This window comes from Arachis ipaensis, chromosome B6 (assembly GCF_059453495.1).
Source record: "Arachis ipaensis isolate K30076 ecotype BB chromosome B6, ASM5945349v1, whole genome shotgun sequence".
NCBI classification, from domain to species: domain Eukaryota; kingdom Viridiplantae; phylum Streptophyta; class Magnoliopsida; order Fabales; family Fabaceae; genus Arachis; species Arachis ipaensis.
Window position 1 is genome coordinate 121,060,180 of NC_142441.1, and position 24,480 is coordinate 121,084,659.

The following is a 24,480-nucleotide window of genomic DNA, read 5'->3' on the forward strand; positions in this document are numbered from 1 at the left end:
ATGGTTGCCAGGCCAGAATGGCTTTGTTCAGAATTCTCTGTCTGTTGCTAAGAAGATGATGGAAAAGGCTTGCTATTGCTAAACCTATTTCTTCCACCATTATTATTGAAGCCTTGTTGAGGCTTCTGTTGTTCCTTCCATGAGAAATTTGGATGATTTCTCCATGAAGGATTATAGGTGTTTCCATAGAATTCTCCCATGTAATTCACCTCTGCCATTGCAGGGTTCTCAGGATCATAAGCTTCTTCTTCAGAAGATGCTTCTTTAGTACTGTTGGATGCAGCTTGCAATCCATTCAGACTCTGAGAAATCATGTTAACTTGTTGAGTCAATATTTTGTTCTGAGCCAATATGGCATTCAGAGTATCAATTTCAAGAACTCCCTTCTTCTGAGGCATCCCATTGTTCACAGGATTCCTCTCATAGGTGTATATGAACTGGTTATTTACAACCATTTCAATGAGTTCCTTAGCTTCTGCAGGGGTTTTCAGATGAAGAGATCCTCCTGCAAAATGGTCCAATGAAATTTTTGACAACTCAGATAGACCATCATAGAATATACATATGATGCTCCATTCTGGAAACATGTCAGTAGGACACCTTTTGATCAATTGCTTATATCTTTCCCAAGCTTCATAGAGGGACTCACCTTCCTTCTGTCTAAAGGTTTGGATTTCTACTCTAAGCTTGCTCATCTTTTGAGGTGGAAAGAATTTGGCCAGGAAAGCACTGACCAGCTTTTCCCAAGAGTTCAGACTTTCCTTAGGTTGTGAATCCAACCATGTTCTAGCTCTGTCTCTTACAGCAAAAGGGAAAAGCATAAGCATGTAGACCTCGGGATTAACTCCATTGGTCTTGACAGTGTCACAAATTTGCAAGAATTCAGCTAAAAACTGATGAGGATCTTCCAATGGAAGTCCATGAAACTTGCAATTCTGTTGCATTAGAGAAACTAATTGAGGCTTAAGCTCAAAGTTGTTTGCTCCAATGGCAGGAATTGAGATGCTTCTTCCATAGAAATTAGAAGTTGGTGTAGTGAAATCACCAAGCACCTTCCTTGCATCTCCACCATTGTTATTGAGTTCGGCCATGTCTCCTTCTTTTTCAAAAATTTCTATCAGGTTCTCTCCAGAGGGTTGTGCTTTAGCTTCTCTTAGTTTCCTCTTAAGAGTCCTTTCAGGTTCAGAATCAGCTTCAATAAGAGTGTCTTTATCCCTGTTCCTGCTCATATGAAAAAGAAGAGAACAGAAAAAAAGAGGAATCCTCTATGTCACAGTATAAAGATTCATTTATGTGAGTAGAAGAAGAGAAGAATAGAAGAAGGAGAAGAGAAAAATTCGAACACAAAGAAGAAGAGGGGGTTCGAATTTTGAGTGAAAGAGGAGTGTTAGTAGATAAATAAATATATAGAGAGATGAGAGAGGGAGATTGAATTCGAATTTAAATTAAAATAAAAGGAAAATATTTTTATTTTTATTTTAAAATGTAGTTTAGAATTCGAAAATTAAAAAGAGAAACAAAATAAAATTTGAAAAAGATAAGGAATAGTAATTACTTTATTTAGTTTTCAAATTTTTGAGAAAATATATGATTGAAATAGAAGACTTTTAAAATCAAACCAAAAAGTCAAGTAGTTAATAAAAAAAAGATTTGAAAATCAAATTTGAAAAGATAAGAAGTTAGAAAAGATTTTGAAATTCAATTTTGAAAAAGATATGATTAAATTTAATTTGAAAAAGATTTAAAAAAGAAATTTAAAAAAGATTTGATTTTGAAAATTAAAGTTGATTACTTGACTAACAAGAAACTAAAAGATATTATTTAAAATTTTAAAGATTGAACCTTTCTTAATAGGCAAGTAACAACTTGAGATTTTTGAATCAGAATATTAAATGATAGCATTAATTTCGAAAATATGAGATAGAAATAATAAAAAGATTTTGAAAATCATTTTGAAATTTTCGAAAATATGAAAGAAAAAATGAAAAAGATTTGATTTTTGAAAAAGATTTGAAAAAGATAGAATTTTTAAATTGAAAATTTGACTTGACTCATAAGAAGCAATTAAATTTAAAACATTTATGACTAAATCAATTCAAATTTTCGAAATTTATGAGTGAAATAAGGAAAGATATATTTTTTATTTTTGAATTTTTTAGTAAAGAGAGAGAAAAACACCAAATTGAAACAAAACATAGAAATTATGAATCAAAACAACTAATGCATGCAAGAACACTTTGAATGTCAAGATGAACACCAAGAATACTTTAAATGTCAAGATGAACACCAAGAACTTATTTTTAAAAATTTTTAAGAAAAGAAAGACATGCAAGACACCAAACTTAGAAATTTTTAATCTATAGACACTAATAATTCAAGAATGCATATGAAAAACAAGAAAAGACACAAAACAAGAAAATGTAAAGATCAAATAAGGAAAATCATCAAGAACAACTTGAAGTTCATGAAGAACACCATGCATGAATTTTCAAAAATAAGAAAAATGCAGTTGACACCAAACTTAAAATTTGACACTAGACTCAAACAAGAAACACAAATTTTTTGGTTTTTATGATTTTATTAAATTTTTTTGTATTTTTCGAAAATTATTTGGAAAAAGAAAAATAAGGATTTCAAAATTTTTAATAAGAATTCCAGGAATCATGCAATGTTAGTCTAAAGCTTCAGTCTAAAAAGATTAGACATGGCTAGCCAAGCTTCAGCAGGACATTACATACAACAGCCAAATTGATGGGAATCAATTAGCTCCTGTGATGATAAAAGCATCATCTGAAACTCTAGAATTCATTCTTAAAAATTCTGAAGAACAAATATAAATTATATATTATTTTTTTCAAATTTTTTTTGAAAATAAAAAGAATAAAAACAAAAAACGTAAAATTAAAATAAAATTACCTAATCTGAGCAACAAGATGAACCGTCAATTGTCCAAACACGAACAATCCCCAGCAACGGCGCCAAAAACTTGGTGCACAAAATTGTGATCTCTAAAACGGCGCCAAAAACTTGGTACGCACGAATGTAATCTCAACTCTTTTTCACAACTCCACACAACTAACCAGCAAGTGCACTGGGTCGTCCCAGTAATAAACCTTACATGAGTAAGGGTCGATCCCACGGAGATTGTCGGCTTGAAGCAAGCTATGGTCATCTTGTAAATATTAGTCAGGTAGATTCAAATGGTTATGAGGTTTTGATAATTAAAATCATAAATAAAATATAAAATAAGATAGAGATACTTATGTAATTCATTGGTGGGATTTCAGATAAGCGTATGGAGATGCTTTGTTCCTTCTGGATCTCTGCCTTCCTATTGCTTTCATTCAATCATTCATACTCCTTTCCATGGCAAGCTGTATGTTGGGGGATCACCGTTGTCAATGGTTACCGTCCGTCCTCTCAGTGAAAATGGTCTAAATGCGCTGTCACCGCACGACTAATCATCTGTCGGTTCTCACTCATGTTGGAATAGGATCCATTGATCCTTTTGCGTCTGTCACTACGCCAAACACTCGCGAGTTTGAAGCTCGTCACAGTCATCCCATCCCAGATCCTACTCGAAATACCACAGACAAGGTTTAGACTTTCCGGATCTCAAGAATGCTGCCAATTGATTCTAGCTTATACCACGAAGACTCCGATCTTTCAGAATGGAGGCTAAGAGATACACACTCAAGCTATTGCAGATAGAACGGAAGTGGTTGTCAGGCACGCATTCATAGGTGAGAATGATGAGTGTCACGGATCATCACATTCATCAGGTTGAAGTGCAAGTGAATATCTTGGAATAAGAATAAGCTTGAATTGAATAGAAAAATAATAGTACTTTGCATTAATTCATGAAGAACAGCAGAGCTCCACACCTTAATCTATGGGGTGTAGAAACTCCACCGTTGAAAATACATAAGTGATAATGGTGTTCATTGGCTTCAGCCCCAGAGGGGGAACCAGAATAACCAAGACCTCTAATACAATAGTAAAAAGTCCTATTTATACTAAACTAGTTACTAGGGTTTACAGAGATAAGTAAATGATGCAGAAATCCACTTCCGGGACCCACTTGGTGTGTGCTTGGGATGAGCATTGAGCTTTATACGTGTAGAGGCTTCTCTTAGAGTTAAACGCCAGGTTGTAGCAGGTTTGTGGCGTTTAACTCTGATTTGTAACCTGTTTCTAGCGTTTAACTTCAGAATAGGGCAGGAAGTTGGCGTTTGAATGCCAGTTTGCATCGTCAAAACTCTGGCAAAGTATGGACTATTATATATTGCTGGAAATCCCTGGATGTCTACTTTCCAACGCAATTGAGAGCGTACCAATTGGGTTTTTGTAGCTCCAGAAAATCCACTTTGACTGCAGGGAGGTCAGAATCCAACAGCATCTGTAGTTCTTCTTCAGCCTCTGAATCAGATTTTTGCTTAAGTCCCTCAATTTCAGCCAGAAAATACCTGAAATCACAAAAAAACACACAAACTCATAGTAAAGTCTAGAAATGTGAATTTTGCTTAAAAACTAATAAAAATATACTAAAAAGTAATTAAAACATACTAAAAACTATGTAAAAACAATGCCAAAAAGCGTATAAATTATCCGCTAATCATCGCCCCCACTCCATCACTGCTTCCACCTTGGAAGGATCTACTACTATCCCCTCTGCTTACTCACTACATGGCCAAGAAACTTCACCTCACTCTTCCAAAACTCACACTTAGATAGTTTCGCATAGAGTTTCCTTTCCTTTAGTATCTGCAACATGATCCTCAGGTGTTCCACATGTTCTTCTTCCGTCTTAGAATAAATTAGTATATCATCAATAAAGACGACAACAAACTTATCTAAAAACGGGCGAAAGATTCTGTTCATATAATCTATAATTGTTGCAGGAGTGTTTGTCAACCCAAAAGACATTACAGTGTACTCGTAATGACCATAACGAGTCCTGAAAGCAGTCTTAGGGATGTCCTCATCTCTCGCCCTTATCTGGTGATAACCGGATCGCAAATCAATCTTGGAGAAAATCCCAACTCCTTGTAACTGATCGATGAGATCGTCAATCCTCGGCAGCGGGTACTTATTCTTTATTGTGACCTTATTCAGTTGCCTGTAATCCACACAGAGCCGCATGCTCCCGTCTTTCTTCTTCACTAGTAACACCGGCGCTCCCCACGAAGAAACACTAGGGCGGATAAAGCGTTTGCTCATTAAGTCTTCCAACTGAGCCTTGAGTTCAGCCATTTCTAAAGGCAACATTCTATAAGGGGCAATCGAAATTGGCCCCGTTCCCGGTACCAACTCAATTGCAAATTCAATCTCTTGGCTAGGGGGAATTCCTCAATGTCATCCGGAAACACCTCAAGAAATTCGCAAACAACTGGAATTTTCTCTAAACTTTGTTCCTCACCCGACACACTCGCAGCTAACAGCATAACGCCCTGACACTCCTGTCCCGAATAATTTACTTCCACGTAATTTAAATAACAGCTATTTACCACAACCGGCCTTTCTGATCCTTCTGGCATGAAATGCAATAATTTCTCAAAACAGTTCAGCAAAACATGATTTTTTGACAACCAATCCAATCCCAAGATAAGATCAAGGTCGGTCATCGGCAAGCGAATTAAATTATGGACAAAATCACGCTGCTTGACCCTAAATGAAACTTGCGGACATCCTAACCTAGTCACCATGGCTTCATGAGTGGCATTATACACGTTCAGATCGTAGCCCAAAACCACAATCTTCAATTCTGACTCACTAGCATTTTCAAATGCAATGAATGAATATGTTGCTCCCGAATAAAATAAAGAATTTAAGATTTGACCAGCCATATCACATTTACCTCGGATAAGTGTATCAGAGCCTTTGACACCCACAGTTTAGGTAGTGAACACCCGACCAGGCTGCTGTGCTCTCCCAGTACCTTGTCTCTGCTTCTCCAGACAGTTTGAGGCCTTATGCCCCGGCTTACCACATGAGTAACATAAGCCCCAACCGGCTTTACACGGAACGCCAGGATGGTAACTCCTACACCTAGCACAAGCTTGCTCATTCAAAGGCTGCTTCCCAAATCTTCTTCCTGGAACATTATTGTTGTTAGGCCTTTTGAAGTTATTCTGACCCTGAGTCCACTGTGGTACAAAGCCTCCCCGCTTGAAAGGTGGACCTCTAGGAGCAAAGCTCCTCCCTCGGTTCTGTGGGAATGGTTCCCTATGGCTTCCTTTCTCTACAGCTGCCCTTTTCACACAGTCTTTAGCCACTCTACTCTTATTCACCAACTCAGAGAAAGTCCTGATCTCCATAGGCCCTACTGAACTAAAGATGTCGCTTCGGAGCCCTCCTTCATACTTGATGCATTTCAACTCCTCAAAGCCTTCAAGGGCTCCCTGACAGATACGAGAAAAGCGGCATAGTTTCTCAAATTTGTCTGTATACTTGGATACAGACATAGCACCCTACTTCAGCTGCACTAACTCAAGTTCCTTTGTCGTCCGAGCGGAATTTGAAAAGTACTTCTTATAAAACTCCACTTGAAAAGCATCCCATGAAATAGGGTCATCACCTTGCTGCAAGAGACGTTTGGTTCCTTGCCACCAATGCGGTGCTTCTCCAGTAAGCTAATACGTAGCAAACTCAACACACTGCTCTTCAGGCACCAACTATGCTTGCAGTGCTCGCTCCATGGCCTGAAACCAGGTATCGACTTCAGTTGGATTGGTGGTTCCTTTGAACTTTGGTGGATTAACCTTTAACAAGGTTGCCAGCGTCATCAGGCCATGAGCTCCATTTCCGCCATTGCCATTATTATTTATCTGCTGTCCAAGAGCCTTTGTAGTGGCCTGCATAGCAGCAACCATGTTTTCCAATGCCGCCATAAAGTTTACCGGATCATTCAGGTTGGTTTTTGGTCCTTGAGTACCAGTACGACCTCTCCCACGGCCTCGACCGCGTCTACAAGGCGCCATCTGATTCCTATACACACCAAACAATCGATATCAAGTTGATCAGTCTCAATATCGGAAGTCTAGTGCTCAAAGTCTCAAATTCATGTTCATGAACGTTTATGTCAGTTATATCAATTAGATATCCTAATATCACATAAACACATACACAGAGAATGCATAGAAGCATAGTCAATCCGTCACTCAGGCTCTACAGAAACGAACTGCTCTGATACCATAATGTAACACCTACCACACAGAGTCTTATGCATAAGTCATAAAACAGAGATGGCGAGGTATTACGACCTCAAAAAAATAAAATTTAGTATATATAGTAGTGTGAAAAATGTTTATAACTAAGAACCTTTAGAGAAAAAGGGGTAAAACAAAATCGTTAAATTGAAAAGCGCAACACTCCGATCGATAACATAAACGAAGCAGATAAGGTAAGCTAACACGAATATATATACAAGAGAGTGCCAAAAATACAGATATCAAAGCTCAAGACTCGGTTTACAAAGATAACCGGTCCGAGCACAGAAGTATACATACATATATAGAGAAACGACCCAAAAGAAAACCCAAAATACAGAGTTACAAAATTCAAGTCTCCAAAATAACCTCTAAAAGGAGTCAATACAGTATATATATAATGGAGATAATACATATCTAGGCAAGTACATAAAACCAAAATAAAGTCCCGAGAGCTAAGGATCTTCGCTAAAACAGAAGTCTCCAGCATGCCTCAGCGAGGAGCCTCACGTCTTGCATCTGAAAACTACAAAATCTGCATAGGTGAGAACTGGAGGTTCTCATCATGGTAACAGTGCCCAATTATCTAACATATAATGTCCTAGGAAAGCCGAAGGCAATCCTAAACTCCCAAATTCATAATTAAAGCGTATAAACATAACAAAACCATGAGAAATGAAAATAGGCAACTAACTAAGGATCTTCAGTCTAACTAAAACTCCCCTTTCCAGATCCTTCAAACCTTCCAACTGCCACCAATAATTTAATATTGCAAACAAAATTATATCAAACAAGAAAATTCACAAGTAGGAAGCAAATATGGCAGTTAGACAATTAGCAAGTAATTATGCAGTCAATTAGGCATTCCAAACAAATCACATATAATGCATATGATGTATGCCTGTCCTAGTGGCTGATGAATCTCATCTATCGGTCATAAAGCCAACCGGATAAGTCCTGGTAGCTAACCATTGGACTGTCCCTCTGTCACACATTTCCAACTCGAGTTATTCACAAACATAATCATAATTCACATACAACACCCTCACTGGTGTTTATCCACGGGGTCGAACTCATCCGGAACTTTCATAGTGTCCGGCCACACTTACGACATAGGGTTAGTAGAGTATCGAGTCTCAACCTGGAGCACCTGGTGGCTAGCCACTACTTTCACCCAAGGAAACTCGTATCTCAGATAGGTGGAGTGCAACAATCACAATATCAATTAATCAGCATATCTATGTATTCATTCTCAACCATAATTCAATATTTATCTCAGCCATCCGGCTTAAAATCGTAATTCATAATCAGCCATAGCCATCATCACATACAGCTATTCGACTCATATCATACACAGCACTCCCACCATCCTCCTCAACAACTCATACAATCATCATTGGTCATAATACCTCAATATTTCCTTTTTCTTCATCCACAAGTTACCCCCCTTCCCTAGCTTCTTCTTAATTACTAGGCATTCTATATTGATTTAGGACTTAAAGGATGAAAATGGGGGCTTATTATACTTGCTGGAAACAGGGTCACAGAAGATTACAAGCTTACCGGGAAGGTGAAACATTTAAAAACAAGATTTTTATAAGAAAACAGGGCAGTGTGCATACGCACAAGGGTATGCGTGCGCACGCCTAGAAGTATTTTCAGAAAGTGTGCGTGCGCACAAGGTTGTGCGTACGCACAGAAAGCAAACTTTTCATTGTTGAGTGCACGCACAGGACTTGCGAATGCCCTCAACAGAATACACCTACCAAGGTGTGCGTGCACACAAGGCTGTGCGCGAGCTTAGCTTGCAAGACTTCGTTGGTTGTGTGTGCGCACAGAGCGTGCTAACGCTCCCAGCAGTAGCCATGTCCCCGTGTGTGCATGCGCACAAGGCTGTGCCTGCGCACAATTTCAAAAATCCATATGGTGTGCGTGCGCACAAGGCTGTGTGTGCGGACACAAACCAGAAATCACAAATTCTGCAGCATTCACAAAATTCAGATTTCAGGCACCAACTTTCAACGATCATATCTCTTTCTACAGAATTTAGATTCCCACAAAATTCAAACCATTTTAAAGCTTGTTAAATTATCTTTCATTTGATATAAAATGAATTAAATTTCAAAAACGGTAGCTCAAGATATGATCCGATGAAGTTCATAAAAAAAATCATTTTTACAACAGTTCACAAGCTTCCAATTTTCAAAACATACACTTCCAAATTCTTTTAAACCTAACCAATACCTACCAAAATCAATCTCAAGCATCCTCAACTCCTATTTTTAACATTCTTATTAAATTCACAATCCACCAATCCACTATTTTGACCAATCTCAATCAAATAACTCAATTTCAAACAAAATATCATATCATATATCTTTTCCCATCCCAAGTTCCAACAATACCAATTCCATCAACCATCAATACATACAATCAATATCATCTGCACCAGTAATATGGTTTCACCTACAATTCAATCTCAACCAATTATTAAGCATATATAAAAACATGCATATCTCTCATACATCATACCATCAAAACATCCAAAATCTACTAATCACATACATAACAACACAATTCATCTCAACCAATCAACAACATCAATAATTCAAATCCTATCTTAGGGTTTCTAGCCTAAGTTTTCACACCACATTACATTTTAGATACAGAAAATCGAAACCATACCTTGGCCGATTCTCCGCTCAACCCGGAACACTTCAAATATTACTATTTCACAGGCTCTCAAAGCTACAACACCCTTCAACCAGATTTTTCAGCACAAAAATCTCCTTTCCAAGCTTTACAAGACTTCAATCAAACTCCAACATACATATATACACTACCTAGACCACAATATCACATTCAAACATAGCCACTTAATACCTAAACATCATAAACTAATAAATTCCACTAGGGTTGAGAATCTTACCACACCCAAGAATTAAGGAGACAAGATTAAGCCTCTCCATCAAGCTAGTTGGATCCTATAATATTAAAAACTCACAAATCTCAATATTTTTACCCATAAATTTTGAAAATCAAGGCTGGAAGATCTGAGATGAGAACGTGGTTTACCTCAGAAACAAAGTTATGGGCTTTGTAGAGCTCGGCGACGTGGTCGCATGACCGTAAATGGTGCGGCAATCGGAGCTCCGGATCAAAAGATATAGCGACAAGTAAGGGTTAGAACTTTGGAAGAGTGTTCTTCCCCCTTTCCTTGCATGTTTCAGCGTGTTTGGCTTTGAGGAAGGGGAGGAAGAGCTGTGCTCTTTTGTTCTAATGGGTTTGGGTTGGGCCAAGGGCCCAATACTGGCCCGTTTGGCCCAATCTTGGGCCAAATTCTTTAAGTGTTGAAATTCTCGTCTTAATTTTCTCTATCATATTAAACCATGAAAATCTCATTTCTCGTTTTCTAGAATAAACTTTAATTTATGGGTTAATTAGTCATTAATTAACCGGTTCGACACAATGTGTACAATGGGCTGGTTATTTAGCCTAATAGGGATAAAAAAAAACCATTCTACAAATGACCCTAAATCCAAAAACCTCCATTTAGTTATTTCAGAAATAACCATCCAAACCCTAAATTATAAACAGTTTTCACCCTCAAATCACTCTTCCTCCCCAACCAGCAGCCACTCCTGTAGCCCCCTTCCCGTCACCGTCACCGTCGTGAGATCGTCATCAAACAACCATCCACGTAGTTATTAAAATAATCATCCGGCTACGTAGTGAAATGACCATCCAATATTTGTTAATTGTATATATTTAAACTGAAACGAACAAAATAATCATGCGATTAAGAATTAAAATAACCATCTACATAGCTAGTGAATTGAACATCCAGCACATTTATGGGATGGAGAGAGTCGACGGTGACTAGATTGTGAAAGAGAGCAGAATTAAATCAGAAGTGTTAAAGAACAGAGAAAAAAGAGCTAAAGATTCTGTATCTTGATTAATTGTGGATATATAGCAATCAAAGCCATGGACCAACAAATTTTTTGCCATCTCTGCCAATGATTTTGTATCTTCGTTGATTGTGAATATGTATAGCACGGAGTGATGCACGGATGAAACGACTGCCTCGTCTGTCCCCTCGTCTGTCGCGGATGAAGATGCTGGAATGGTGAAACCCGCCGGCTGCACGGCCGGTGCGTTGGAGGCTGCGCGAATGACGCAAAGTGCGTGACGGTGCTGTTCGGACGTTCGCGGTGCACAAGGCGGCGTCGGCCAGTGCTCTAAACAGCGGCGGCTAATATTGCTGGCAGCGACGAACCGGTGAGAACGGAAGAGACTAGGCGAGAAGAGCGTTCTTGAAGAAGTCACATCACATGCGTAGAAAGGGAGTTTGCTGTATACGTAACTACCGCTGTTGCAAATCCTTATTTTTTTAAATCGAAATTGGAAATTATTAAAAATTAATTAACTTAATTATCATTTGAATTTTTTTTTTTTTTTTTTGCTCCTATAGTATACATTGTATACTAAATTTATTGCTCCTTATACTTTCTCATTTAATATATGTGTTGTTCTCTTATACTTTCTCTCATTTTTATTGTTTAAAACTCTCACTAATTCTATTTCTTTATGGCCAATTCTCCGATGTAGAATGACTGGCGCCTTGTATATATGTAGAAGTGCGATGGTAGATTTTAAATATGACAACTGTCTCTAGAGATAAATAAGTTCTGGTAGCTGGCAAGAAGTGCAGATGCTGTCTTCTATTGTGGTCACGTGTGTTCTGTCATGAGGAGATTAGGTTAGCAGAAAATTGTAATTAATATCACTGATGTTATTGAGTTAAGAACGCGCTTGACTTTGTTGGCCCTTTTTTTCTTTTACGTTTCTTAGGTATAGATAAAGGGCCTTAGACAAAAAAGCCTCCATTGCCATGATACTGGACATTAAAACAAAAAGAAAGTTATACATAAAAATAATAGACAAAAGAAAAGTTATAGAACGTGACAAAAAAAAGTTGCAGCATTGAAAGCATATTTTTTTGTTTTTGATAATTATTGAAAACAATTTAAATTCATCAAAGTTGATCATTACTCCTTTTAAGCCAATATTGGCATCCACAGTATACATCAATTGGGGAGGTAATGGTTTTTTTTTTTTTTTTTTTTATGGCGCTCATGCTGGATCTGGATTTGTGGAACGTTTTTACCGTTTTGAGCAGTACATAATGGTGTAATGAATCTTTTAGAATGTGAGGGAGTGTGATTTAGGGTTTATATATGCGCTTAAACATATGGAATAATATTTTTTCGTTCAATAAACCTTAGATATAAATAAAAAATAAATATATTTTGTATATCGCATAGATACATAGACTAATTTTATTATATCTTACTAATTTTACAATTAAAATGTATCACATGTCATTCTCTCATTACAATTGAAATGAAATCTTTCTTTTTAGAATTAAAAATTTTTCTCCTTCTCTATCTTCTTTTTTCTGTTTCTCTCGTTCTTTCATCCAATTAAAATATATAACATCACATTCTTTAATTATATTTTGAAATTAAATTAAAATTAAAATAAAATATTAAAATTAAAATATAATTATATTATATTACTAATTAATAACTAAAATATATTATATAACAGTCTCTTATTAAAATTAAATATTTTTTTTAAATTAATAAATTTTATTTTTTTATCCACTTATTTATCTTTTTCTCTTTTTTGTTTTTCTTGAATTAGGTGTATACGATACAAGATACGAGGTGACTAACAATCCAAATCTAATGGTGGAAGTGCATATTATTTTCAATATTCAACTTTTTTTTTTTTGTCATGTTCTATAACTTTTCTTTTGTGTACTTCTTTTGGGTGTATAACTGTCTTTTTGTGTTAATGTCCACTATCATGACAATGGAGGTCTTTTTGTCTAAGGTCCTTTATCTAACCTAAGAAACGTAAAGGAAAAAAAGGCCAACAAAATCAAGCCCGTTCTTAACTCAATAACATCAGTGATATTAATTACAATTTTTTGCTAATCTAATCTCCTCATGACAGAACACACGTGACCACAATATAAGTGTCTTTTCAAATTTAAAAATAAAAAAAATTACATATGAGGCACGGGTTATAAAATTTATTATTTTATTTTCGAAAAAAATAAATTTTAAAGGACAATTTATTAATACAAAATTTTTACTGACTAAAAACTCAACGAGAATGGAGTAGAATATGGACTATAAGAAGAGTCAAGTTGAGAATGATCTAGGTCAAAATTTTATAATCACACATGATTTTATCTGAAAACATTATACATAACGTGGGGTTTGAAGACCAAGATAAAAGAAAAAGGTGTGGGACATTTATCTTTAAGAGCAAGGTCCTTCACAATCAATGTTAAGTCGTGGATTGTGAAAATTTGAAAAAAAAGAAGTTAGATCATGTTAAGAGAAAAATATTTTGCCATCTTTATACTCTATAAATAAAAAAATCTTGGAAGATGTGAGGGACTAGAATATGAACACTTCATTATTATACTAAAACTCTAAAAAAATTTTCAGTTACACTGACTCAACATAAAATCACAAAGTGCAAATGCATGTAAATATCTGGGGTCCATTTTCATTTTCATTTTATTGTTTCCTTTCTTCCTTTCCAACATTTATTATTTTTTGTTCTTCTTTTTCATATTTTAATTTCTTTTAACTTGAATTTTATTTTCATTATTATTTACAGTTCTTATTTAACCATTATATTTTCATCTTGTTATGTTATAATTTATTATACATTTTATACACAATTCAATTTCAACACAAAATATTAAATCATTCTTAGATTGAGCTCATTTTTTTTATGAAGAGTTATATCTATTTTCCAAATTAAAATTTTGATACAAGTTTAATTCGACACCCAAAATTATCAAAAATTAAGCGAAACAAATCCAATAAAAAATTACGTGTCAGTTAAAGGAGATTATAAAAATTATATTTTGTAAATAGGAGACTGATAGGATTACAACGAGAATCAAACATTTAATTACTATTAAAGAATTCGAAAATTTGAAGTTATGAAAACTCTAAAAAAAACACATGAGAAATGGTAAGATAGTGGATCTAGGCAAATCAACAATTGAGGTTTCAAAAAGATTTAGAAAAAAATGCACGTATTTTGTATCTATATTCATCTATTTATGTTCACGGAGTACGTTATAAAAATTATGTTTAATTAATTTTTTATTTTATAATTATTTTATATTTTAAAATTTAAAATTTTATATTTTTATTTTTATTTAGAATTTATTTTTATATTTTATTTTAATTCTATTAATAAAAAAATATTAGTATTAGTTTAATTTTCAAATTAAGTGCATAAAACATGAGTATGGTGAGATTTTGATACGAATATGAAGGCAAGAACTACATTCACAAATTATTAATGAGACATGAGACTCTTACATGCTCAATTCGACTAACGAGGACTAAGAATTAAAAAATTTAAAGTTATGAAAATTCTGAAAAAAAAAATAATAAATCTAGACAAATCAACCATTGATGTTTGGAAAGATTTAGTGAAAAAAAAAAAACTTATTTTATATCTATATTCATTTATTTATATTTGTTTACGGAGTACTTCACAAAAATGATATTTAAGTAATTTTTATCATATAATTATTTTATATTTTGAGATTTAAAATTTTGTATTTTATTTTTGTTTAGAATTTATTTTTATATTTTATTTTAATTTTGTTAATAAAAGATACAAATATTAGATTTAATTTTTTAATTTTTAGGATAAATAAAAAATATAATATTTTATAAATTAGATGATTCAAAAATTATTTATTTTAAAAGAAATTAAATTTATTTCTTAATTATAGGAATACATATGATTTATTTTTAAATGTAATTGAAATAAATATAAATTTATTCAATTTTTTAAAATTTATATTAATTATTAAAATTACGATGTAATGAATGTACTCCTATAAAAAAAATAAAAATAACTTATATGCACTAGATAATAAAATAAAGATTCATAATTGATTGCACAAATAGTGTCAACAAATCTAGCTAAGTCTTTGGCTAAGTTCTCTAAGCAACTATCAAATGAAGTTCCATATACACTGAAGTCATCAATAAAAACTTTCAAACAACTCTCCATCAGATCGAAAAAGATAACTCTCCATCAGATCGAAAAAAACACTGGTCATGCACCGCTGAAAAGTAACAGGTACATTGCATAGCCCAAATAACATCCTTTTATAAACAAATGTGCCAAAGAGACAAGTGAATATGGTCTTTTCCTAATCTTCAGGAGCAAATGTGAATCCGGAAGTAACCAATGAAATCATCAAAAAAACAATAATGAGATTTACCCGTTAGTAGATCCAATATCTAGTCAATAAATAGTAAAGAATGGTGATCCTTCCTTGCAGCGGCATTCAACCTTCTATAATTGATACATACCCGCCAAACATTTTGCATATAACCTATTACTTTCCCATTGTATATTGTATATGAGTTTCATACTTTTACTTTTCGTTGTCAATACCTGAGAATTATTTAATTTATTCTCCGACTTCATACTATTTTTATACGAGAGTGCATGCCAAAGCGCGGTAAAATCTCTACATTATATTGGAAGATCCTTCTATTAAAGAAGAAAGAAGGTATGGAAGATAAATTCATTATTATATAATTGAATTGAGGCTATATAATAATATTATAAGTTAGCATATATAACTATATAAATTTAATTAGTATTTTATTTTATTTTATTAATTAGATACTTTTTTAAGTACTCTTTATGTACTCTAATATATATAATTGGTTAGAATAATTTTATTAAGGTTTAAGTGTTTGGAGTTTTAAAATTCTATTAAACTTTAGAAAAAAAAACACCATATATTAATTTGGCTTAACTATATATGTATATTAATAAGATCATTAAGTAATTAATATATTTTTTTTATAAAATTACAAAGTACAAACACATTAATTATAACTTTTAAAATATATTGGAAAAATTAGCATAAAAGATCATTATCACATATTTATTATTGAAAAGGACCAATTAAACTAAAATTATTATAAACTCAAATGAGTAATAGTTCAAATGGCATAAACTCCCCATACTCATCTAAGAGGTTGCGGGTTCGAATCTTCATATCTTTGGTAAAAAAAAAACTAAAATTATTATAAAAGACCTAATAAAATTTATTTGAGAACAAGGACAAAAAAATTTATAATAAGATGATTCATACTATCTCTTAATGTTATTATTCTTTTTCATTGTAACTGAGCTTTTTTTCGACTTTTATGGTCAATGGCCCCACCTAATTTTGCAAAACCTATCTTTAGGATATCAAAAGAGTCCGTAGTCACATATATAGTTATAATTGATTTTAAATTAATTTGGATTAATCTAGTCCTTAACTTATTTGTTTGTTTAAACAAATATCAGGAGTTTAAATTCTGTTCTGTGTATGTAATAATTATTTATTGACCAACGATAAATCTTTAAATAAAATTTTAATTCGTAATAGATTCATTCTTAACCTATTAAATTAAAAAAATATCGTAAACTAAAATAAAAGAGCTACAATTGATTTTGAATGAATTAATTCCATCAATATAAAATGTCATTAATTGCGGAGCTAGTCTATGTACGTAGTTGTTAATGACAAATGAGTTTTCTAGATGAAAAAACTTATGGAATTTTATTAATCTTTCATCAAATTTAATCAGGAATAAATTTTTTTAATTTATATTTTTAAATTTTAAATTTTATTTTTTAAAATCCTAAATCTTTTAAAAAAATAAGAGTTAAAATAATAAATTTATTATAAAAAAAATAATTAACGTTAGCTAATAAAAAGTTAATTTTTTATATTTATTCATCTTTTATGTATTTGATTTAAGTGAAAGACTATTCCAAATAAATAAAACACACAAAACTAAGGAAGAGATTATAAATAAGCTAAAAAGTTCATCTAATCCATGATAATAGGATAAAATGAATTGGGTCTAAATTCATGGATTACAGATATAATAAAAAGGTTAATAGGTAGTAAAATTGTGAATTTAAGAACTTAATTTTAAAAAAGTAAAATATGATAGATTACTCAAAGGTTACAGCTTCTATGAACCGTAGGCTCCAAAGGCCGGTAACTATGGACGAGGTCAAAAGTGCTACATTTAGTGTTCATGCTCAGAGTGTTCCTGGTGATGACGGATTTACAGCTAAGTTTTTTCATTTTTTCTGGGATATAGTTGGAGGTGACGTTTTTAAGGAAGTGCGAAGTTTCTTTCACAGTGGCAGAATTCTAAAAAGCTTCAACTATACTCAAATTTGTTTGATTCTAAAGGTGACAGATGCCAGTGACATGACTCAGGTACGACCAATTAGTTTGTCCTCAGTTATGTATAAAATTATTTCTAAAGTTATGGTGCACTGACTACAAGGTATTGTGAATAAAATCATAACCCCAAATCAGAGTGCTTTTCTCAAAGGTACACTCATTTCAAATAATATTCTAATTGCCCACGAATGTATGCACTATTTGAAAAATAAGAAAAGTGGAGCAGATCATGAGATGGCTATTAAACTAGATATGAGCAAGGCTTATGATAGGGTTGAATGGCACTTCTTATGGTACATCATGGAAAAACTGGGCTTTGATGCTAAATGGATTAACTGGACTAAGGAGTTGGTAACGACTGTTTCTTACTCTATTGTTGTGGAAGGGCAACCTTTTGGCTACTTTAGACCAAATAGGGGCATCCAACAGGGTGACCCCCTATCTCCATATCTATTTCTTTTTTGTGCGGAAGGGCTTTCCTTCTTACTACACAAGGCAGAGCAAAATAGATTAATTCAAGGAGTTCAAGTTAATCGGAGATGCCAAACAGTTAATCACCTTTTGTTTGCTAATGATTCAATCCTTTTTTGCAAGGGCTCACCTAATACAAGCCAAAGCATTTTGGAATTGTTAGAGATCTACGAGGGCTTCCGTGGATAAAAAGTCAATTTGAACAAGTTGGCCATTTTTTTCAGTCACAACACACCTCAGAACACAAGACTAGCAATTGTGCAGACACTAAATATTGAACATATCAGAGCCCAAGACAAATACTTGGGGCTGCCCTCCATAGTTCAGAAATCAAAGAAAACAACCTTTGGAGCTATCAAGGATAAAGTTCAGAAGAGGATTATGGGTTGGAAAAGAAGTTTATTATCCTCAGGTGGCACGCACGCGCTATTGAGAGCGGTGGGGGAAGCGATTCCTATTTACACACTCTCTTGTTTCAAGCTCCCGGACACGCTGTTAACTGAGATTCATAGCATGCTCTCGCAATTTTGGTGGGGTAAAAAAGGCACAAAACGAAGGATGGTTTGGATTAAATGGGACACAATGACGAGACCGAAGAAAGATGGAGGGTTGGGGATCAAAGATCTAAGGGCACAAAATTTAGCCTTATTGGGCAAGCAATGTTGGCGTCTAATGAAATACCCTAATTTTATACTGTCAAGAATGTTCAAAGGTAAATATTTCAGATATACAGATTTCTTACATGCAGAGATAGGAAGCATACCGTTGTGGGGCTAGAAAAGTGTTCTTGAAGGCCGCAAGGTGATTGAGAAAGGCTTGTTATAGAAAATAGGCTCTGGTGCTAATGTCCGCATCTTCCATGATCCCTGGCTCCCACCACCATTGCCCTTTAATGTCCCTCAAGCTGCAGTCACAATTTCACCGAATCTGTAAGTGTATTATGTTTGTGCGCTACTAAATCCTGATAGAAGTTAGAACAGAAACCTGATTGAGTCAATTTTTCCAGTTGATATATGTAATAAAATTTTTTCCATCAAACCAACAGAGGAGGAGGATGAAGTTAATTGGTGCTGGACAAAATTTGGTATATACAAAGTTGGGTCAGGATACAAAGTTGCTTATGGGTTCTTTCATTCTCCTACTTCATTGATGCCTCAGAACATACAGTACAACAGAGTATGGAATAGCATTTGGGAATTGAAATTACCTCATAAAATTAAGATTTTTTTATGGAAGAGTCTTTATGAAAAGCTTCCGGTTTTGCAACAAATCCATAGCCGGTTTGCATTCACCCCCGCCACTTGCCCAAGATGCATGCTGAAAGATGAATCAACAATTTCTCATGCCTAGTTCCAATGCCCTCTATCTTCAATAATTTGGAGTCTAAGCTTAATAACCCCTGACTTATGGCAGAGAGAAGAGGAGACCTTCATCAATTGGTGGCAACGAGCCTTATCTTAGGCAACGGTTCAAATGGAAGGTAGACAAAAGATCCACTTCATCGCGACGCTGTGTTGGAGCACTTGAAAAGCCAGGAATACGTGTGTCTTTGAGAAGCTAATAAACTCAGCGCCGGAAATAGTGTAAGAAGCCAGCAGTCTAGTGCGTAAACTCAATAGCCCTGATAAATGCTAATAATTTTTCTTTATTCTTACTTTACTCTTTCTTAAACTATTTGTCTTCCAATCACATTTGGTTATAATAGAGAATTCTCAACTTCTTTTGTACTTCCTTATAGAAACATTATTATTTTATAATAATAAAATAATATCTATCTTTAAAAAAAAATATGATAGATGAGAGAGAAATATTATATTAAAAGATAACATTGTCATTTAATAAAAAAACAAAATTATCTTTCTTTTTAAATAAAATTTATTAATATAATTCTTTATTATTAATTTTAACATATTTGGTCTCTTTTTTAATTATTACAATTAATTCACCCAAATATATTTCCAATAAATGGCCATTATAATTACTATTGAGGATTTTTTTGGGTAACTTATTATTGAGAATTTAACATGTTCTATTGGTATATAAATTATTAAAATTATTAAATTAGTTTATAAACTATAATTAATCAATAATTTTATTTATTTTAATTATTTATTTAAAATTATAATTTATTTTATAAAACTTGTATTATATACTACCTTCTTTTGTTCATCTATAACATCATGATTTTAGAAATTAACTACATTATAATATAACATTTAATTAGGATATATATAAATATATATTAGGAATAAAATTAACAGTTTTTTGTAAAGTATTATTTCAAATTAATTTGTCAAAACGTACTTTAAATGAAAAAAAGATATTGAAAACAAATTTAAATGTATTAATTAAGATACTGCATAAGATTTTTTTAAGATTCTATTGGAGATATTTATTTTAGGTTATTAGTGGAATATAATTTTAGATTTTTATAGTTAAAACTAAATTTAAAAATAATTTTAAGTAAGTAGTCGCAAATCAAGAAGCAGAATAGTGTTACATTATTGTTACATTATCGTCAGATTCGTAACTATAATTGTTGCTTCTAATGTTTAATCTATGAAGTTAGGGTGTAATCAGATTGGTTTGAGTTGGGTTTGGAAGAAATTGAGAGCTGAACCGATTAAATTTGATTAATTTAAGATGAATTGGGTAAATATATTTTTGTGACTAAACCTGGACTGATCTTTCAGATTACATTGATTTGAATACCGAATTAGAATTAGATTTCTAAAAAACAAAAGAAAAAAACTTTTGCAACGAAAAAAATAAGAATAAATAAATAGATAAATAATGGTTGGAGTTTGATTAAGGTTAAGTAAAAATTATATAAATTGTATATTTTTATTTTTTAATATATAAGGTAATTAAGTCAGATCAGGTTTAAACTCTAAAAAAAATATTTTGTACATTTTAGAGTTTTTATTTATTTTTTGCAATGAAGTTAGTGGTAATTCTTATATTTCGTTTTAAAAAAATATTTTTGTCTCAATCTTATATCTTGTCCTCTTTAAAAAATATTAGAGAATTAAGTTTATTTAATTAAATTATGCATATAAATTACTTAAATCACATTTATTTTTTATTTAAATTTCAATAATAATTTTAAGAATAGTTTTATTTTTGTAAATAATATTCTCTTTATAATATTTAAATAATAAATTTTTAATTATATATTTATATTTATTTTTATGAATTAATGTTTAAACAAGAAGATACAGAACATGCAAAAAAATAAAAAAATAAGTATGCTTTAGTATGTATATTATAATAAAAATGAATTTTTAGTGTAATAGGATGACCAAAATATAAATAATTAAAATTAAGATACAAAATACTTAAGATAATTTATTTTTAAAATTTGAAAGAAGAAGAATAACTAAATTCATTCTCTTATATGAGGTATTTATTTTACGTTATATAGTATATATATAAATTTAAATTCTTAAAATTAAAGTTAAATTCATAAATATTTCTAAGTAACTAATGGTATAGAGTTTTTTTTGTCCTTTTTAATATGTTTACCCAAAATAAATAGTATTTTGGTATTTTTGTTTTAATACATTTAAATAACATTAATACTAAAAGAATATTCTTGTCTTTTAATTAAATAAATTTTTAATTTAAGTTAAATAAATTTAATATTAAAAGATATTTTAGTCATTTAAAATATTAATTCTAAAAGAATATTGTCAATGGCTACCATCTGTCCTCTCAGTGAAAATGGTCCAAATGTGCTGTCACCGCACGGCTAATCATCTGTTAGTTCTCACTCATGTTGGAATAGGATCCATTGATCCTTTTGCGTCTGTCACTACGCCCAACACTCGCGAGTTTGAAACTCGTCACAGTCATCCCATCCCAGATCCTACTCAGAATACCACAGACAAAGTTTAGACTTTCTGGATCTCAAGAATGCTGCCTATTAATTCTAGCTTATACCACGAAGACTCCGATATTTCGGAATGGAGGCTAAGAGAAACACACTCAAGTTATTACAAATAGAACGGAAGTGGTTGTCAGGCACGCATTCATAGGTGAGAATGATGATAAGTGTCACGGATCATCACATTCATCAGGTTGAAGTGCGAGTGAATATCTTGGAATAAGAATAAGCTTGAATTGAATAGAAAAATAATAGTACTTTGCATTAGTTCATGAGGAACAGCAGAGCTCCACACCTTAATCTATGGGGTGTAGAAACTCCACCGTTGAAAATACATAAGTGAAAATAGTGTTCATTGGCTTCGGCCCCAGAGGGGGAACCAGAATGACCAAGACCTCGAATACAATAGTAAAAAGTCCTATTTATACGAAACTACTTACTAGGGTTTACAGAGATAGGTAAATGATGCAGAAATCCATTTTCGGGGCCCACTTGGTGTGTGCTTGGGCTGAGCATTGAGTTTTACACGTGTAGAGACTTCTCTTGGAGTTGAACGCCAGGTTGCAGCCTGTTTGTGACGTTTAACTCTGGTTTGTAACTTGTTTCTGGCGTTTAACACCAGAATAGGGTAGGAAGTTGGCGTTTAAACGCCAGTTTGCGTCGTCAAAACTCGGGCAAAGTATGGACTATTATATATTGCTGAAAAACCCTGGATGTCTACTTTTTAACGCAATTAAGAGCGCGCCAATTGGTCTTCTGTAGCTCCCGAAAATCCACTTTGAGTGCAGGGAGGTCAGAATCCAACAACATCTGCAGTCTTTTTTCAGCCTCTGAATCAGATTTTTGCTCAGGTCCCTCAATTTCAGCCAGAAAATACCTGAAATCACAGAAAAACACACAAACTCATAGTAAAGTCCATAAATGTGATTTTTGAATAAAAACTAATAAAAATATAATAAAAAGTAACTAAAATATACTAAAAACTACCTAAAAACAATGCCAAAAAGCGTATAAATTATCCGCTCATCACAACACCAAACTTAAATTATTGCTTGTCCCCAAGCAACTGAAAATCAAATAGGATAAAAAGAAGAGAATATACTATAAATTCCAAAGTATCAATGAAACTTAGCTCCAATTAGATAAGCGGGACTAGTAACTTTTTGCCTCTGAACAGTTTTGGCATCTCACTTTATCCTTTGAAGTTCAGAATGATTGGCATCTATAGGAACTCAGAATGTAGATAGTGTTATTGATTCTCCTAGTTCAGTATATTGATTCTTGAACACAGCTACTTTATGAGTCTTGGCCGTGGCCCTAAGCACTTTGTTTTTCAGTATTACCACCGGATACATAAATGCCACAGACACATAACTGGGTGAACCTTTTCAGATTGTGACTCAGCTTTGCTAGAGTCCCCAATTAGAGGTGTCCAGGATTCTTAAGCACACTCTTTTTGCTTTGGATCACGACTTTAACCGCTCAGTCTCAAGCTTTTCACTTGACACCTTCACGCCACAAGCACATGGTTAGGGACAGCTTAGTTCAGCCACTTAGGCCAGGATTTTATCCCTTTGGGCCCTCCTATCCATTAATGCTCAAAGCCTTGGATTCTTTTTACCCTTGCCTTTTAGTTTAAAGGGTTACTGGCTTTTTGCTCTTGCCTTTCGGTTTAAGGAGCTCTTGGCTTTTTCTGCTTGCTTTTTCTTTTTCTTTCTTCTTTTTTTTTTCTTTTATTTTCACCATTTTTTTTCGCAAGCTTTGTTCTTCACTGCTTTTTCTTGCTTCAAGAATCAATTTTATGATTTTTCAGATTATCAATAACATTTCTCCTTTTTTATTATTCTTTCAAGAGCCAACAATTTTAACATTCATAAACAACAAATTCAAAAATATGCATTGTTCAAGCATTCATTCAGAAAATAAAAAGTATTGTCACCACATCAAAATAATTAAACTAATTTCAAGGATGAATTCAAAATCATGTACTTCTTGTTCTTTTGTGATTAAAAACATTTTTCATTTAAGAAAGGTGATGGATTCATAGGACATTCATAGCTTTAAGACATGGACACTTAAACACTAATGATTATGTAATAAAGACACAAACATAAATAAACATAAAGTATAGTAAACGAAAAATAGAAAAATAAATAAATAGACAAGGAGATTAAGGAACGGATCCACCTTAGTGAGGGTGGCGTCTTCTTCCTCTTGAAGAACCAATGGTGCTCTTGAGCTCATCTATGTCTCTTCCTTGCCTTTGTTGCTCCTCCCTCATAGCTCTTTGATCTTCTCTAATTTCATGGAGGAGGATGGAATGCTCTTGGTGCTCCACCCTTAGTTGTCCCATGTTGGAACTCAATTCTCCTAGGGAGGTGTTAATTTGCTCCCAATAGTTTTGTGGAGGAAAGTGCATCCCTTGAGGCATCTCAGGGATTTCATGATGAGGAATTTCCTCATGCTCTTGTTGAGGTCCATGAGTGGGCTCTCTTGTTTGCTCCATCCTCTTTTTGGTGATGGGCTTGTCCTCTTCAATGAGGATGTCTCCCTCTATGACAATCCCATCCGAATTGCAGAGGTGACAA

At 33.3% G+C, this 24,480-nt stretch overlaps 1 protein-coding gene and 1 non-coding gene across 2 annotated transcripts; one reads left to right on the forward strand and one right to left on the reverse strand.

Annotated features, from left to right (window-relative positions):
- The first annotated feature begins 585 nt into the window (after positions 1–585).
- LOC148562515 (small nucleolar RNA R71) lies at positions 586–689 on the forward strand. Its single transcript, XR_015887175.1, has one exon. It is a non-coding gene; the product is annotated as a small nucleolar RNA R71 (small nucleolar RNA).
- Positions 690–5,255: 4,566 nt separating this feature from the next.
- On the reverse strand, positions 5,256–5,846 carry LOC107647193 (uncharacterized). The gene has a single exon (XM_016351307.1). It carries the CDS (start codon positions 5,844–5,846, stop codon positions 5,256–5,258), a length of 591 nt encoding a protein of 196 aa, XP_016206793.1.
- Positions 5,847–24,480: the final 18,634 nt, after the last annotated feature.

Bases quoted from the DNA above. Each gene is read 5' to 3' on its own strand.
- LOC107647193 (XM_016351307.1), bottom strand. From the start codon at position 5,846: ATGGCTGGTCAAATCTTAAATTCTTTATTTTATTCGGGAGCAACATAT.